At 43.4% G+C, this 19,715-nt stretch overlaps 1 protein-coding gene across 1 annotated transcript in view; it reads left to right on the top strand.

The window, feature by feature from the left end:
• The window catches only part of LOC137352504 (NT-3 growth factor receptor-like), a 603,448-nt gene that overhangs the window by 320,554 nt on the left and 263,179 nt on the right, over positions 1–19,715 (top strand). The window contains exons 9-10 of the mRNA XM_068018049.1: positions 7,336–7,359; positions 8,803–8,873. Coding sequence (XP_067874150.1) covers positions 7,336–7,359; positions 8,803–8,873 — 95 coding nt within the window. The remainder of the gene's footprint in view (positions 1–7,335; positions 7,360–8,802; positions 8,874–19,715) is intronic.

Here is a 19,715-nt window from a genome sequence, read left to right as displayed (position 1 = left end):
TTAGGTATTGATGCTCAGAAATGTTCCTGTTGCACCACCAACAAGTGGCAATTATATAATTATTATATTGACATCCCAAGGTGATTTACACAGGAATAATCCAAGACTTGCAGGTTGATAGGTAAATTGTCCATTATAAATTGCCCCTAGTGTAGGTAGGTGGTAGGAGAATGGTGGGGATGTGGTAGTGAATATGGGATTAATGTAGGATTAGTATAAATGGGTGGTTGTTGGTCGGCACAGACTCGGTGGGCCGAAGGGCCTGTTTCAGTGCTGTATCTCAAAACAAAAAAATATGGGGAACAGAAATTGAACCAGTGGCCTCCCCCCAAGAGCTGTCGGCCCAAACAGAGGGCAGAGCCACTGCTAGCACTGGTCGCTGCTAGGTCTGCACCTAGATGATGAGGTGTCTGAAGCTTAGATCAAAAAGGTGGGTTTTAGGGTTTTTAAAGAAGGACAGAGAAGTGGAGGGTTTTAACAATGGAATTTCTGGGAATAGGCCAAGGCAGCTGAAGGCTCTATCACCAATGGAGGGGCAGAGTTGCAGAGGGAAGGAGGGCTCAAGAGAGTGCAGGTCTGATGGGGGTAAGATCATAACAGTGGCTGAGGTTGTGGAGGCAGGGAGATGGAAGGGCATGGAGAGGAAGACAAGAATTTTGAATTGGATGCGTTGGGGGATGCTGAACCTGTATAGGTCAGTAAAGGTGATGGGCGAGAGGGATATCGGGCTGGATTCCGCGGCAGTAGCAGCAGCCCCTGCTTCGACGGGTGGCAGGACACGGGGCCGCATTTTGCCGGCAGCAGCCAATTAAATGGCTGCCGCGTCCATATTAAGGACAGTGGCCTCCCCCCAAGAGCTGTCGGCCCAAACAGAGGGCAGAGCCACTGCTAGCACTGGTCGCTGCTAGGTCTGCACCTAGATGATGAGGGCGCAGCAATAGCCATGCACCCTCAAGTCAGGTAAGTGGGGTCTGGGGGGCGCCAGGGGCCAGTCAGACAGGCCCCAGCAAGGTGGGGGTTAGGGTGGGGTCATTGAGGCCAGGCAGTGGTGTTGCCCCAGGGAGAGCCATTGCCACTGTGGGGGGGGGGGGGGGGCCCTCTGTGGGCCAAAAAGTGCCAAAAAAGGAGGCATCCCATGCTCCACAGAGCCAGATGGGAGGCTGCCAGGGTTTAACTGGCAGTCTTCCCAAGCAGTTGTGCGGCCTCCAGCTTCTGGTAAAATAATCAGCGGAGGTGTGACGAGGCCCTTAATCGGCCATTTAAGTGGCTCAATTAGGCTCCGGGCAGGCAGGCCATTTGCCAGCTTACCCACTGCTGGCAAAATGGCATGGTGTTAGGAAGATATCAGGCATGCTAACTGATGCCTTCCCACCTCCCAGCCTGTCCCCAAAAGGACTGGTAAAATTCAGTCCATGGTGTGCAATAACACAGGAGTGGCAGAGCTTTGGACTAGTTGGGGTTAACAGAGGATGGGAGGGCCAGCGAGGAGAGCTTTGAAGTAATCAATTGTGGTTCCGATAAGCACGATGATAAGAGAAATTCGGTCGATGCTTACTGCACCAAGTCTGCTGCTTGTTTTATGCTTTAATGAAAACACAAAGCTTCTATCTGATATTCAAAGCTCCTGCCTCACAGAGACAGTTGAAGTACAATGTCTCAGCAAATATAATCCGTCCAATACAGCTCCATCTTAATTCATCTAATTTGAATTGTTTTAATGTTCACAGCTGTGCAGATTGTAATTGTAACTTACAACTGCATTTGATTATCATTTATGACAGAATCCTACCCTTTGTAATTCAGAATCCTACTGTTTAATTTTCCTCCTCTGAATGATTTCATCCTTCATTTCATCTCTGATAATGCTGGGATGCCAGCTGATTTAAAAGCTCATTTCACCTCCTATTTTTCTGGTAAAGACAAGCCAACCCAAACGGAAAGATGAAAAGCAGGAGAGTTGGGAATCTCAATCAAACATACAAAATGCTGCAAATGCACTGCAAGTCTGTTAGAATCACACAATCTTACAGCATAGAAGAAGACCATTCGGCCCCTCATGCCTGTGCTAGCTCTTTGAAAGCTATCCAATTTAGACCCACACTCCAGCTTTCTCCATGTAACCTTGAAACTTAACTGTCTTCAAGTACATGCCTAATTGCTTTTTAAATATTCCCATGGAATCTGATTCCACCAGATTTGCAGGGATTGCATTCCAGATCTTAACAACTCTGTGTGAACAAATTTCTCCTCATTTCCTTTCGAATACTTTTACTAATTGTTTTAAATTAGGACCTTTGATTACCAACCCACATGCCACAGGAAATAGTTTCTCTCTCAAAACCCCTCATAATTTTCAATACATTTTATTACGATATTTGCTAGAATATAAGATGCACGAGGATTTTAAAAGGACTAATCCAGGAAAATTTAATTTCAGTGCATATAGGTATTTAGTACTAACATTTACCATTACAGAACAAAAACAACAATGCAGCATCAAGTCTTATTAATCGTTAAAGCCCAAAAATCCCTCATCACTGCTGTCACACTTAACATCACTGTTGTAATGTGAACTCTCACTTTATTCAAATAGTACGCCAGCTACACTGCCATCTAGGACATTGCTGATACCACATTTCTTGAACGACTTCACAATTATCTCATGTTTCATCAATTGCCACAAATTTGTCACCCACTCACACACCTGCAAAATGGTGGGCTGCTTCATTCGCCCTGTTGGTGTCAAGTCGTGACTTGGAGCCTCCATCCATTCGGTGCACTCCTCACACATGAAAACTTCAAATGGCTTGTTTATCAAAACGTTCAGGGGCTCTAATTGGCTGGTGAGATTGACTGGAATCACAGCTAGCTCTGCAACCCTCCTTTTTGTGGCCTCAGTTATATGTGCCTGGAACCGGTCACACACTAATAGGGTTGGTTTTTTTTTTAGAAGGCCACCTGGACAATTAGACCACACATTCTTCAGCCACAATTTCATCCTTTCTTCATTCGTCCATCCCCTAGAATGAACATGAACAAGAATTCCAAGTGGAATTTCAACCTTTTGTGCAGTTTTTCTCTTGAAGATCAGCAACGGCGGCAGTCTTTTAACATGAGAACAGCACGCCAAAATGATAGTGTGGTGGGTCTTCTCATGGCCAGACATTTTTATTGGCATTGTTTTAGCACCTTTGATGTCCACAGAGTTGGTTGATGTAACATCAAAAGTTAGAGCAACTTCATCCATATTGCCTGTCTGTCCAAGTTCAAAACACGTTTCTTTCCCTGCATTAATCACCAACCTGTGAAATTTAAATATTTTTCCTTCATATTCATATCCTCTTTGCACTGCTGGTTCTAGTACGTATTCTTAGCCCATGCCTTTTCATAAATCTGTAGCACCAAGGTGTTGTCCCGCCAAAATCAGTAATGCCGCTTGCTGCCACTACCTTTCTTGCTTCACATACAATCATATGGTAGATACAGAAATTCCATTTTTCCTGTGGTCTATTATACAATTTTTCACCTCTTTTTCCAGCTGTGGCCTTTTTGCAGCATGCCCATGAAAAGTGTGCTTGCACTTTTCTATTTTTATTAGTTCTTCCTCTTGCTCCTTCCATTCCTATACTGTTTTCTCAGTTGAAGGAGGACCAAAGTGTCTTTCAACTGCTCTATTTGCATGCTCTTTGGCGTATCTTACCACTTCCAGTTTTGAATCCTATGGTAGAAGAAAACCTTGTTTTGTACCCATTTGGCTCATGACTGACTTTTACAAAAAAAAACCTACAACAACCTACCCATACCATCATCACTTTGCGAAACTCCGAAACACATGCTAATGGTTTGTTCAATGGGGTAACCTTCGGACCACAGCAATTTTAGGTGACATTTTTCAGAAAAAAAGTGCGTTTTATGGTCCAGCAAATATGGTAGGTCTTCCTTAATGTTCACAAGAAATGCTGGAACCACTCAGCAGGCCTGGCAGCATCTGTGGAAAGAGAAGCAGAGTTAACGCTTCAGGTCAGCGACCCGAAACGTTAACTCTGCTTCTCTTTCCACAGATGCTGCCAGACCTGCTGAGTGGTTCCAGCATTTCTTGTTTTTATTTCAGATTTCCAGCATCCGCAGTATTTTGCTTTTACTTCCTTAATGTTCTCTCCTCAGAGGAGAACAATCCCAGCTTCTCCATTCTCTCCACATGGCTGAACTCCCTCATCTCCGATATCATCTTGGTAAACCTCCTCTGTACCCTTCCAGGTTTTTGACATCCTTATTAAATTGTGCTGTGCAGAATAGAACACATTACTCCAGCTGAGGTCTAACCAGAGATTTGTAAAAGTCTAGCATGAGCTCCTTGTTTTTGTATTTAGTACTCCTATTTACAAAGCCAGGTATCCCATACACTTTCTTAATTGCCTTATCAACTTGTCCTGCACCTTCAAGGATCTGTGAATACTTGTCAGAATCTGAAAGAGAAAAGGTGGGTTAACCTTTGGCATCAGCACCCTTTTGTCAGAGCTGATGAAAGATCGTACCTGAAATATTACCTTTTCTTTCTTCAGAAACTGACTGATCTGCTGTGCATTTACAATACTTTCTCTATCAAAGAGTATGGTTTGAGCAGGGTGACTCCATCAGCTGCTGTTTCCTCACAGAGGTTGCATAAGGATTTCTAGGCAGTTTCAACATGCATTTTGAGGGGAGTCCAGACTTCATGTGGCACACTAGTCTTCATGATCACACCAGTCCTCACTGACATATATGTTCGAGGAACTGAGGGTGAAATGCGACATCAGTAGAGGTGGAAAATGGACAGTAGTGGATTGGCTGTCACAACGCCCAATGTTTCTTGCCATACAATCCCCGCCTAAGTCGAACTGCACCACCAACTGAGTCCAGTAAAGGTGTTTTGCAGACTGGGCAAAACTTTGCAAATTGTACAGTACTTCACATTTATTTTTTGAAACCATTTCTTGTAATCATGCTACCTTGTGGCTGTTATCCCATACCAATTAGCAGAAGGTATCATCTCAAAGGATGTGATGGGTCCCTTTGAAATAGTTACATTGTTTTTGCAATGCTGCCTCCTTCTCTCAGACCTCCAGGCCTGAGTGGGTAGTCCAGGCATTAAGGCCAGTGACAGCTTCTTTGGAAGGCCCTGGGCAGGATTTTCACCCTGATATGGGGGCGTGCATGGAGGCGGGTGGGTGCATAATTTCTTGCCGGCCAGTAGGCTGGTTTGCTGACAAGATCCCGGAAGTGGCGGATGGCCAATTGAGGTAAGTTAAAGACCAATTAAGGCCAATTATCAGAGGCTTTTCCCTTCAGCCAGTGGACCCCCTCCTGCTCCCCCCCCCCCACCCCCAACCCCGCTCCCGTAGTGTCAGCAGCGTGCCAGCTGCCCTGAGGTGGCCTCCTGGTGGCAGACCACCTACCTCTCCACAGCTGCGGCCACATGCTGCCCTGTTCAGGGGTTTCCCCCTCCACAATGGTGGCCTGGCAACTGGGGCTATTTTTTGTTTCAGGTTTTTTTTGAAGTTTCTGAGAGGGCAGCTCAAGGTGGAGGTGCCCTCTTTCACACCTGCAGCAGTAGGCTGCAGCTCCTTCCCTGTTGGAGGGCCTCCTATTGGCTGTCCAGCTTCGAGAGCCCGCCCACCACCCTATGGCCACTAATTGGCTAATCAAGGCAAAATTACTCTCAGGTCACTGTGCCTGACACTGTGCGGGGACGGGATTCACATTTGACCCTGACATCAGGGTCCTGACCCAAAATGCAAAATCCTGCCCCTATCTGAGCCTTAGGCAAACCAACAGAGTGTGAGGTGGGAAGGCTGGAGGAACCCTCTGCTTCCACCCACCTCACTTATTGTAGGTGCACGCACTCAGCTATCCAAGGGCAATGGAATTGGGGAGGAGGGGGAATACAGTCTCCCTTTTACCTGTACATTGTGCTTGTTAATGTGTTATCTGAGTGCTAAGCACAGGAAAATTCATTGCTGTCCACCCACATGAAGCCCAATCTTTTTCTGATGCTTTCTGCTTCCCTGTGCATTTCTAGCACTCTTGTTTTTTTTGACACCCTTCAATTTCCACTCTTTCCGTGTTATTTTGCTGGTCATTGGAGAGGGAGTAGTCACCTAGGCCAGAGTCTTAACTGATGAATCAGCAGGAGGTGTGGCAGAATGATGGGATGGGCAATGCCATGTTCTTGCCACCCATCCCCCACCCACTTGAGGTGGAGCATTCCATCCAGTCGCAGACAGGAACTAAGAAACCTTTCATGATGGAGGTTGCCAGATTAGAGTCATAGAGTGATACAGCACTGAAACAGGCCCTTCGGCCCACCAAGTCTGTGCCGACCATCAACCACCCATTTATACTAATCCTACATTAATTGCATATTTCCTACCATTCTCCTACCTACACTAGGGACAAGTTACAATGGCCAATTTGCCTAGCAACCTGCAAGTCTTTGGCAGTGGGAGGAAACCGGAGCACCCGGCAGAAACCCACGCAGTCACAGGGAGAACTTGCAAACTCCGCACAGGCAGTACCCAGAACCGAACCCGGGTCGCTGGTGCTGTGAGGCTGCGCCACTGTGCTGCCCCTGTCAGACAGTTCTCTGGTGTTAACCTTCAACGCTCACAAACATTCCTAATTCTGCTTCTGGGCTTGAATAGTTGCAGTATTCATTTTCAATATTTTAAGCCAGCAAGAAACCTCTTTGGTGTTCATTACAGACCAACAGGAAAGCTCAGTGACAACAAAAGCATTGTTGCAAAAACTCCCCTGTGGGCTCTTTGCAACAAAATACTGGCAAGGCCGCGCATGGATTCTGAGACACTGCATCCCAAAGCTCATTTTATAGATCTGCCCGCGCTCCCTGAAGTATTTGTGTGACAGCTACACTTTCCTGTTGGCATTGATCAGAGAACTGTGCCAGTGATGGAGATGTTCGAAAAGGGAAATCAAAACTTCAGAATTCAAAGCTCTTTGGCTCCAGAGAGTTAGAATTGGATTAAAAGATTGAGTTGGACATCCCTTTAAGGAGCAGTGGAAGGACCTGACCCAGCAGGTAGACCGCACACATTCCCAGTGCTGCAGTGACAAATGCCACCTTCTCTGCAGCACTGCCCTTGAGAGCCACAGTTCGTAAAATGGAGAACCTCAATGTGCAGTTTGTAATAAATTTGTGTTTGTACACTTGTTGACAGATTTAGCTCTGAGTTAACTGCAGCTTCACATTTGCAGCCCCTCTGCGGGAACCCAAGGCTTAAAATACTTAGCCTGTTTCTTTCGAACTAATGATTTTCCTTTTCTGTTTCCTCTCTGCAGAAATCCTGGAGAACCCCTTTTATAGTAAGTGTATTTTTGTTACTCAGCTTGGATTGTACCCGCTTGGTGCTTTGAAGAGAATTGATGTTAGTGAACAGCATGCTTTGGAGAGGCTCCTTGTTATGTCAGTCTGTGAACCAAAGCACAGAGGTCATGGTATGGCAAAGTACTATGGCAAGAATATTAATCAATCTCAATCAAGTGGCATCACGCACCAGGGACAGAATGATTTGTTGATACATACCATTTTATAAAAATGTTTACCAATCAATTGTCCATGATGGCAGTGCCCCTTTAATAAAGGAATATGACTACTATATATACCAAGTTTACTAAAATGACAAGGATATAGAAGAGTGGGGATGTGAGAGGATGAGATGACACTCTTAACTGTTTACAGATTTCCCAAATTATTATTTCCTCAGCCTCCCCACATTACTCTCTATTCAAGAGAGCTGCTGTGTGACGTCGTGCTAGGCCCCTGCCATTGGCCCTTGGTAACTGGTTTGGTGAACTCCATATCCTGTAAATCCTCCCATTAACAAGTGGCTTGCTCTCTGGGGAAGGAGGGCCAATTGTACAGGGTGAAGTTTCCTTCCTTGGTCAATAAGACGCACAAGAAAGATCATTGATAATATCCATTGAAATGGCAATGAGCCAGCTGCTAATGAGTGGAGAGTGATGGGGGAAACAAGTCAGCAAAAACCTTATTAGAGTGCAATTTTAAAAAAACAGAGCATTTAGTGAGTGTTCAGGACACTTGTGTAAAGGGACAGGATGTGCACAGTCAGACAGCTTACATTCAGAACAGTATCTAACTTGTACTGTACCAGACCTGGGAGTATTTCATGAGACAATGCAAAGCGAGCTTTCTGTGTCTAACCTGTGTTGCACCTGACCTCGAAATGTTTGATGGGACGGTGCAGAGGGAGCTTAACTCTGTAATCCGTGCTGTATCTGACCAGTGCATGCCAAATGGGACAGTAATTCCCTGATACTTGAAGGGTGAGTCTGTTCAAATCACTCAGGACTACCTGACTTTCCATCTGACTTGTTGTCAACAATGATCTAATTCCCGTGAAGACCCGCATCTTGAAAGCTCCGTCCAGTAAGGTTCAACAAAATTGTGCGCTACCTGGGGAGAGTCACTCAGGATATATATGAGCCAGCTTTTGTCAGAACTGTTTATCAAAACTTCCAATACTGCAGATCTGTGTGTGAATTACATACTTGGATCCAGTCCAACCCCTGGATTCAAAGAGAAACCACTTGGGTTTAGGCCAGCAATGAGCCTCATTTGCCAGTGCCGTGCCCTGCGTTGTCCTTTCTGTGTTACTGCAGAAGCATTACTGCAGCCCTTTAAAGTGAACTGATGGAGATGAAATTTCAAACTGTATTTGGGATAGTTTGTGAGTGCTTGCTTGATTATCTGGGACTTTTGAGTAACCATGTGATCTCTTTGTCTAGTTCCATCATTTGAAGTGACAACAGGCCCTCCAGTCAGTGTAACCCACAAGCCTGAGGGAGACACCTTTGGCGTGAGTACCTCTTTAAGCAGAATTACTGTGCTGCCATTTAGTTGGGGGATGTCAAGCTCATTGATTATTCTTTGGACACGAGGCAGCAAAGAATGAGTGGGATCTGCTCGGGTACATCTTTCTCTTCAGACATTCAAGGACAAAGCATTTGAAGTCACTCCTTTTATCTTGCCAGTCATTCTCTAAATTTGAAACATCAGGTTAGATCTTCCAATTGATATTTGTTGGCGAAACATTCCTGATATAGAATCATGTTAACTTTCCCCAGGAGTTCCCCAATCGTTCAGTTTGATGGGTTGAAAAGAGCACTTTGTCAATAAGCCTGAGTATCACAGGCTGTAGAATGCACAGTAATGCATGCAATACGCAAGCAGGTTCAGAGTGGGGGATGGAATTACTGCTTTGCACACTTCTCTTTTCACTTTGTTTTCCGTTGATTTGATTTTGACGTTTTTCCAAAGTTTCGGTTGAACTACCAGCCAATTTTCATCAACTTCCATTCATTTTTGTATTATGCGGGGAGCTGATGACAAAAGATAAATCCACGTGGAGAGTTTACTGTCAGTCCTGGCGGAGTTTAGATGAGGTAAAGATACTGAGATCAGGACCCCACAAGCTGAATGATTTTGCTAATATCCAAGTTGCCTGGATTTTCCAATTAGGAGCACCTGCTTTTTGGGCACAAAATACATATTTCCAAACAGAATATTGAACAAAGTTTGGTTATGCCAGATCTCTACATATTGTCCCTGGAAGCCCCTGTCTATTTGTGGGTGAGCGCAAAAGCACTGTCATGATGCCATATACCCTTTTGATTCACGCTGTTTCCTGTACCCACCCAGGATGATTAGAGATACCAGGTTCTGCTATGCTGCATATGAAAATCCATTTGAGGAGATCAGTACTGAGATTGTAACACTGTCAGGCTATTGCTGAAGCTTTTTAAACTCTTCTCACCACCCGCTGTCCCTGCGCCCACCACAAAGATTGCCAATATCTCTCCCACAGCTGTTCATCTGCAGTGTTGGCTATGGCTCAGTTGGTAGAGCTCTTGTCTTTGATGCACAAGGTTCTGTGTTCAAGTCTCACTCTAGGACTTAAACACAAAAATTAAGGCTAATGCTCTAGTGCAGTACTGAGGGTGTTCTTGACTGTTGGAGGTGTTATCTTTCTGATGAGATATTAAACCAAAGCCCCATCTATCTGCTCTGGTGGATGTAAAAGATCCTATGATAGTATTTCAAAGGAGGACAGGGGAGTTATCCCTGGTGTCCTGGCCAATATTTATCTCTCAGTCAATATCACAAAACAGATTATCTGGTCATTATCACATTGCTGTTTGTGGGAGCTTGCTGTGTGCAAATTGGGTGCTGTGTTTCCTGCATTATAACAGTGACTACACTTCAAAATGTACTTAATTGGCTGTAAAGTGCCTTGAGATGTCTGGTGGTCATGAAAGGTGCTATATAAATGCAAGTCTTTCTTCTCTTTTCAGATATCCATTCTATCTCCCACTGGACCCTCATTCCTTTAGTTTAGCATCCCCATCCCACTCATATCTCCAATATTTTTCTCTCCCCATCCTGATATTCAATATCTCGTCCTTGCGCAGGTCACCTCTTAACCTACTCATCTCTTTTGTCTTCATTGTACTTAATTGTTTCGTGTTTTTTTCTGTATTCTTGGCCATGAAATTATTTCATTCCTCTTGGTAATTACAGTATGAAGAGGAGATATTTGTAACGTTGCTGTAGTAATGTCACCAAAATAATGACATAATCCGATGATCTGAGGTGATTTTGTTTCGTAGTAAATCCAGTTTTAATGAGTGCTGAACAGTGAGATCCCTTTGCTGAACAGATTGCCATCCTTTGATATTGTTATTTTGTGCCCCGAGCTTCTGCTTGCTATTAAGTTTTCATCTGTCTGCCAGAAGGAGCCAGTACAGATGGAAAGATTTGCTGTTATATTATCTAACTGCTGTAATTTCACAGAAGTGACCTGCAGGAAAACACACGTTCTGAATCTGACGCTCAACTATATCTGTCCCTGAGGACATTGGTGCAGTTGACGGCCCACTTTCAGTTTGTCTGTAATTTTTCTCTCCTCGCCATCTTGCTCTCCCACTGCCACACACCATCTACTGATGGTGAGGTGCGGGCATAACTTGATGACAGAGTTCTGCCGCGTAACTGGGTTTGAAGTGAGGTCCTTCTTGTTCTATATTGTCTGCGACTCATCTGTGATTTTTGTCTTAGGGCTGTCCTCCGCTGTCCATCTGCCTGTAAGGTTCCTCCGTGATGATCACTAATTTGATGAATGTTTTATACCTGTGCTTTTCCACATTGCACCTCAGTTGTTCCCTCACCCCCTGCAAGTTCTCCATTGCTAATCCTCATTTACCATGGCTCCCATCTGCTCGTTATTTAAATCGTTACATTAAACAGCTGTTACCCTAATACTCATGTCATTACCTACATTAAAACTGTTCCCTTCAATCAAACGTTGCACATCTTGGCAGCCTTAGCTGCCACAGAGTGCGGGTTGAAAGTTTATATGTTGTGGTTGGGGGGTGTCCAACTGTCTGGTAATGCTGCATCTATTCAATCTCAAAGCGTCTGAAGGGACCATGCCATGTTCAATAATACAAGTTACAATAGTGTAGAGATCATGAGCTCAAACCCTACCGTAGCACCTTGAGAAGCATTGAATTCAATGATATGTGGACTGTCACCAGAAAAAAAAACAATGACCACAAAATTAGCCGGATTGTTGTAAAAATGCAAGTGGTTCACTAATGTCCATCAGGACAGGGGCCTGCCACCATTACCCAGTCTGACCTGTGTATGACTATAGCATGGGGCTGAGCTCTCAAGTGGCGTCGCAACAAACCATTCAGTTGTGAAAAAACAGTAATTAATGCAGGGCGGGAGTTTATGAAGAAGACCCATCGTCACTTTCTCAAGGCAATTCAGGATGGGCAGCAAATATGGCCTTGTCAGCGTCACCCACATCTGAGCATTAAAAAAAATAGTGGTCCACTCAATCACTGATAGTCTTGAGGAAGGGTAGTTTAGGTTCTGCAACCTTCCACAAGCACTGCATCTCTCCAAGTCCTACTGGTCTATAGTTAACAGCTAGTTGTGTTTGCTAGTTGTATCTGATCTGGCAGAATGGGATTGGGTAACCACCTCTAATGAATGAATCGATTCCATTCACAAATTGAGGTTACAATAGAAAGTGCTCATAGGAATATACAAGTCTGGAAAAGACCATTCTGGCCAGTCTTTGTGTTCAAATAACAGAATGTACAGTTCCCTGTTTAAATCCCTAGTCACTAAATACCTGTTCACATCCCTCTTAAAATTGTTAAATATCATCATCTTCCATTGCCTCCCTGATCAGTCTTTTCCAAACATTCATCATCCTATCTGTAAAAGACTTGTATCTAATCTGTTCCCTCTTATGAACTTCATCCTATGCCTCCATGCTGTTGTTGCTTGTGAAGTCATATTGAATAGTTTATCAGGGTTTAACGTGTCAATATTATTAAGGATCTTGATTACATCAATAAAATTCCCTTCTCTTCTCTAATGTAAACAAGCTGAGTTGCTATATGCCAGGTGTCAGATAGGTGGCCCCTTTACTGAACCTTTCCCAGTACCATGATGTCCTTCCCGTAAGATGTGTCCACATCTACACACAGTACTGTAGATCAAGACAGGCCAATGCCTAGTAAAGGCACAGTATTATGTCCTGTGTTTTGTGTTCTATTCCATATGCTATTCAACTGAAAGTCCTATTTGCTGTATTTATTACTGCTGCACAGTATGTGGACGGTCAAGTTTTGTCTGCTAACTCCTTTGAAGTGCCTTGGGATATTTTACTATGTTAAGCAGGTTATTGTTGTTGATTTCAATGATCTGTCCACCTACCCCCTCAAATCCTTTGTGCTGTGCCTTGTAATCTGACACCATTAAGTTTATAGTCTCAGTGTTTCTTCTTCCTAATCACATCACTTTACATTTGCCAACATTTAATTTCTCGTTTCTCAGCCCATCATTTTAGGTCCCTTTTGACCTGACCAGCCTGCTTCCAATTGTCTCCAACGTTAGTGTCATCAATAAATGTTGATTTTGTTTTCTCCATTCCCACTTCCAAATCATTGATATACAACATGGTTACGAAGGCCCCAGCATTGATCTGCACCTCACTTATTAATCACTGCCACTATAACACAACTCCTTGCCTGACCACCCTGTCTCCTTTAATGCAGCTAATTGCCAACCCACTTCAATAACTGTACACCTATTCCACACTCTATCAAGGCTGAAAGCGAAGACAAAAACACATCACGTCTAGAGCAGAGAATTCCTCTGCGCTGATGATGCTGCGCTAGTCGCTTACACGGAAACTCAGCTACAAAGACTCGCGGACTGTCTTTCCCATGCTTGTAATGTGTTCTTCTTGACTATAAGCGTCAAGAAAACTATAGTCATGGGACAAGGTGTTGCAGGTCTGCCCCTGATCATGCTAAATAACAGTGGAAGTGGTTCGCAAAATCGCAAAGTCCCTTGATACAGAGCTCGATACATGCAATGGTTAAGCAGCTACCACCTTTGGCCGACTTTGAAAAATGCACATGGGATAGCACCAAGCTGACCCATAGGATCAAGCTGATGGTGTATAAGGCCTGTGTTCTCAGCATCTTGCTGTATGGCTGTGTAACATGGGTGACTTACAGCTACCAGGAAAAGAAGCTCAATAATTTCCATCTTCACTGTCTGTGGTGCATTATGGGTATATCCTGGTTGGACAAAATCACAAATGTGGCAGTCCTCTCAAAGGCAGAGCTCCCACATGTGTTGGCACTAATCAAACAGAGGTAGCTTCAGTGGATCGGACACGTCTGCAGGATAGAAGATGGTGGCATACCCAAGGACCTTCTGTATGGTGAGGTAGCTGGGACCAGACGACCAGTGGGGCACCCAAAGCTCCGCTTCAAGGATGCTTGCAAGTGTGACATGAAGGCCCTAAATGTCGATTATCACACCTGGGAGTCACTAGCTGGCGAAAGAGGGAAATGGTGACACATCCTGTGGACTACCGCAGCTTGGCAACAGGCAAGAACGCTGAGAACAACAACTCACGGCGTCACTTGGCAGCTTCACGTGCAGCACTTGTGGCAGGACCTGCATCTCAAGGATTGGCCTTCCCAGCCATCAACAAAGGTGCATCAAGAGAAGACACCCCACCTAAATGGATTATTTTCTGCATGTCCATCATCCTTCATAGATAGAAGGATGTCAACATGCCATTCCACACCTTTCTACTTTATAGACTGACCGCCAAAGTGGTAATGTATCAAAAACCTCACTAAATTCTAGATTAGCAATGTAAATGAGGTTCTTTATCTACAAAATCCAGTACTTTCTCAAAGACTTCCCACAGGTTTGATTCCTGCGCCATAAAGCCATGCTGACTTGCCCTGATAACTTTATACTCCTTTAGGCTTTTTATGATGTCCTGCCTCAGACCAGTGTCTAACATTTCACCCATGACAGAAGTCAAGTTCATGAATGTTTCTTTTGCTTTTCTTTAAAAGTGGATTTTTACGTTTCCTTCTCTACAGTCCTTTGTTGTAACTCTGAATCCTAATGATTCCCTAAGAAATCTGCCAAAGGTGTGACCAACCTTCTTAACTACCCTTGTGTGCAACCCATCCTGCCCCAGAACCTTATTCTCTTTCAAAACCTTCAACATTTCCATCATCTCCTTACCATAATTACTTTGCATTTAATATTTCCTCCTCATTTCTCAGAAAAAAATCAACCTTCACTTCTGGGAGTCTGCAGCTTTTTCCATGAGCAGAGACTGATAATAAAGGAATTGTTCAGGAAATATGTAATTTCCCAGTTCCCCAATATCACCCCCACCCCTCCCAATGGTGCCTTTCAAAGTACCAGTAGCTGCACTCATGGGCAAGATTAAAATCACTATGTCCTTCCAAAAGTGCCTTCTTCATTCTCTAACGTTGGCATTTTTAGGTTTTGAAGGATTTCAGATTTGATCCATAGAACCATAGAACAATTACGGCACAGAAGGAGGCCATTCAGCCCGTCATGTTTGCGCTGGCCAATCTAATCCCACCTTCCAGCACCTGGTCCATAGCCTTGCAGGTTACAGCACTTCAGGTGCATGTCCAGGTACCTTTTAAAAGAACTGAGGGTTTCTGCCTCCACCACTGTCTGGGTGAAAAAGTTTTTCCTCATGTCCCCTCTAATCCTTCTACCAATCACCTTAAATCTGTGCCCCCTGGTAATTGACCTCTCTGCTAGAGGAAACAGATCCTTCCTGATTACTCTATCTAAGCCCCTCATAATTTTGTACACCTCAATTAAGTCACCCCTCAGCATCCTCTGTTCTAAGGAAAACAACCCTAGCTTATGCAATCTTTCCTCATAGCTGCAACTTTCAAGCCCTGGCAACATTCTTGTAAATCTCCTCTGTACTCTCTCCAGACAAATTATGTCTTTCTGTAATGTGGTGACCATAACTGTACACAATACAACTGTGGCCTAACCAGCGTTTTATACAGTTCCAGAATTACATCCCTGCTTTTGAATTCTATACCTCAGCCAATAAAGGAAAGCATTCATGTGCCTTCGACACCACTCTATCTACCTGTCCTGCCACCTTCAGGGACCTGTGGACATGCACTGCAAGGTCTCTCACTTCTTCTACCTAGCTCAATATCCTCCCGTTTATTGTGTAGTCCCTCGTTTTATTTGCCCTCCCCAAATACATTACCTCACACTTTTCTGGATTGAATTCCATTTGCCACCTTTCCTCCCACTCAACCAAACCATTGATATCTTTCTGGAGTCTACGGCTATCCTCTTCACTATCAACTACACGGCCAATTTTTGTGTCATCAGCAAATTTCCCAGTCCTACCTCCCACATTTAAGTCCAAATCATTTATACCACAAACAACAAGGGAACGAACAGAGCCCTGTGGAACACCACTAGAAACAGCTTTCCATGCACAAAAATATCCGTCTACTACTACCCTTTGTTTCCTGTCCCTGAGCCAATTCTGGATCCAACCTGCCACATTCCCCCGTATCCCATGGGCTTTCATTTTACTGACCAGTCTGCCATGTGGGACCTTGTCAGATGCCTTACTAAAATCCATGTAAACCACATCCACTGCAATACCCTCATCAATCCTTCTTGTTACTTCCTCAAAACACTCAGTTAAGTTCGTAAGACATGACCTTCCCTTAACAAATCCATGCTGACTATCCCTGATTAATCCATGCCTTTCTAAGTGATAATTTATCCTGTCCCTCAGAATAGATTCTAACAATTTACCCACCACTGAGGTCAGACTGACCGGCTTATAATTATTTGGCCTATCCCTCGCACCCTTTTTAAACAATGGGACAACATTTGCAGACCTCCAATCGTCTGGTACCGCTCCTCTATCTAGTGAGAATTTGAATATAATCGTCAGCGCTTCCGCTATTTCCTCCCTGGCTTCCTTTAACAACCTGGGATGTAATCCATCCGACCCTGGCGATTTATCCACTTTCAAGGTTATCAGATCCTCTAGTACTTCATCTCTGATTATGCTTATTGTATCTAATATTTCACACTCCTCCTCTTTAACTACAATGTCTAAATCAACCCTCTCCTTTGTGAAGACAGAGACAAAAAACTAATTAAGAACTCTGCCCACATCTTCTGCATCCATGCATAAGTTCCCTTGTACATCTCTGATAGGCCCAACCCTTTCCTTATTTATCTTCTTGCTCTTAATGTATTGATAAAACATCTTTGGGTTTTTCTTGATTTTACCTTTCAATAATTTTTCATGTCCCCTCTTTGGTTTTCTAATTTCCTTTTTTATTTCACTCCTGCACTTTCTGTACTCCTCTAGGCTTTCTAAAGTATTAAGATTTTTGTGATTGTCATAAGCTTCCTTTTTCTGCTTTAACTTACCCTGTAAGCTTCTAGATAACCAGGGGGCTCTAGATTTGGCAGTACCACCCTTTGTCTTTGTGGGGACATGCCTGTGCCTGTAGTATCTTGCTTTTGAATGCATCCCACTGGTTTGCCACCGATTTTCCTTCAAATAGCTGTATCCAGTCCACTTTCGCCAGGTCACCTCTCAGTTTCTTAAAATTTGCCTTCCCCAATTTAGAACTTTTACTCCTTTTCCATGATTATGCTAAAACTTACTGTATTTTATACTGTCACTATCTGAAAAATGGTCACCCCACTGTTACTTCCTCCACTTGCCTAGCTTCATTACTGAAGACTAAATCTAGAATTGCGCCCCCTCTCGTTGGGCTTGTTACGTGCTGGCTAAAAAAGTTCTCTTGAACGTAATTCAAGAATTTTGTCTCGTCTGTGCTCTTCACACTGTTTGTATCCCAGTTGATATTGGGGTAGTTGAAATCCCTAACTGCCTCTAGAATCAAGTTTGATTTTGTTGGAACCAAATTATTATAAAAATAGAAAATGCTGGAACTACTCTGCGGGTCCATGCAGCATTTGTGGAGAGAGAAACTGAGTAAATGTTTCAGGTCGATGATCCAAATTCACATTGTTATTGGCAAGGACTGATGACAGTTCCATCGAGGGTTCCCTGTGATTCCAAGAGTATTTCTGTCTTCACTTTTGCGTCAAAAACCTTAATGATCTGAAGAAAAACCTAACAGGGCCGGTTAGGGGGAGACGTCATTGATGCGCTCGTTGTTTGATTGCATTTTAACTGTGAGATTAACACCTCCACCTGCCAAAGCAAAGCATTTATTCGCTCCTTACAGCAGGAATACCATCACACAATGGGAAACCTACAGAAAGCTGCACTCCAACTGGCATGCATTTTTGGCTGAGATAATGGTCCAGAATATTCTGAGGTAATCATGCTCGACAGTGTTGACAACAAGGGAAGCTCTTGGCTTGCTAGGATTTTTGTCACAGCTTCACTTGCAGATAGAGGAACATTTTAATTATCATGAAACTACTGCTGGCGGAGAGGAACGCTGAAGTACCAAGACCAATTGGTTGGTTTAAGCCGCCAGTTGTGCTGCCTTTGTGTGTACTATTGAACATGTGTACTATTGAATGTACATCTGTGTATGTAATATTCAATGTGTATACTATTAAGTAACTGTGTGTACTAGTCACTAGATCTGTGTGTACAATTTAATGTATTCCCGTATGCATTATTAGACATATACCTTTTTGCACTATTAAACGTACATGCTACTAAGCATGTATCTGTGTGCACTACTGAATGTGTGCCTATATTTTCTATGTACAGATAGACATCAGAACATGCATGCAGGCTGTCTTTGCTGTGTATTATGCCTTGATGTCAGTCAGAAGTGGAATTTGATTTTTATCCTTTGTGTAATATATAGCAACAAAATAGGAGGGAAGGCACTGGTCATTGAGATGGAGAAAGATGGGAGATGAGAGAGGAAAAACACTAAGAATTTATCATAATAAAAACAAGAAATGCTGGAGATACTCAGCAGGTCTGGCAGCATCTGTGGAAAGAGAAGCAGAATTTTTAACGTTTGGTTCCGAAGAAGGGTCACTGACCTGAAACGTTAACTCTGCTTCTCTTTCCACAGATGCTGCCAGACCTGCTGAGTATCTCCAGCATTTCTTGTTTTTATTTCAGATTTCCAGCATCCGCAGTATTTTGCTTTTATATAACTAAGAATTTATCTCCTTAACCTACAGTTGTTGCCAATGTGAGTTGTATCATAGAGTTCCTGCTCACAGGTTTTGGTGAGCTGTGCAGTTTAAAATGTTTTTCAGTAATATTTTAACTATTATTAATGTCATGTGGCTGAATTGAAATCCTTAACAAATCTGGCCAATTGAGGGGACACAAAAATTCCTTGGAACAGCCAGCAATTTAAGGATCAACATTTTCATGGTCATAAGCTCTGTGATAGAACGAATATGTACCCAGTCACCATGCAAAGTGTTACTGGACGCTGTCTTCACAATATTTACTGAGGCAGTGCTGATACTCAGTGGAGAAGGAAATTGTTATGGCTGCTGTACTGTGTAACATGTAGAAAGAAGGAACAGTCAAACAAAATGTACTCAACAACCTGGACTCTCACATAGGGAATACACACGGTATGTGGACCCCATGAAGAATATGCATGATCTGTACTACTATGTGAGAAGTTTGTGTGTATCCCCACATGGTGAATATACAAGGTCGATATCCACAGAGAAGTATACATTTCATGTATATCCATGGGGGACATAAACACTCTATATGCTCACACAGGGGTTATATATGCTCTTGTGAGTGTATACACTGTGTGTACTCTCTTGTGAAGGGCGCACATGGCCTATAATTTGCATGAGGGCTTATTTTTTATTCATTCATGGAATATGAGCATAGCTGGCAAGGCCAGCTTATGTGGCCCATCCCTAATTGCCCTTGAGAAGGTGGTGTTGAGCCATTATGCATGTTATGTTTTTAGGTCTTTTCTAACATTCATATTCTAAATTGTTTCAAGTCTTGCATCTTAAATCACTCTCATCTTTAAGTTCCAACTTACCACACCTTCAAGATTGTCTATTCTTACTTTGAGATCTAGATAAATGAGCAATGGTGTCATAAAACTATCATCGATTGTTGTAAAAAAAAAACCCATCTGGTTCACTTATGTCCTTCAGGGAAGGAAATCTGATGTCCTTACCTGATCTGACCTACATGTGACTCCAGGCGCACAGCAATGTGTTTGGCTCTTAACTGCCCTCTGAAATGGCCCAGCAAGCTAATCAGTTGTCAAGG

Source organism: Heterodontus francisci, chromosome 38 (genome assembly GCF_036365525.1).
Source record: "Heterodontus francisci isolate sHetFra1 chromosome 38, sHetFra1.hap1, whole genome shotgun sequence".
In the NCBI taxonomy this organism is placed as follows: domain Eukaryota; kingdom Metazoa; phylum Chordata; class Chondrichthyes; order Heterodontiformes; family Heterodontidae; genus Heterodontus; species Heterodontus francisci.
Note: the sequence above shows the minus strand (reverse complement) of the source record. Positions and strands in the feature narration are given on the sequence as shown.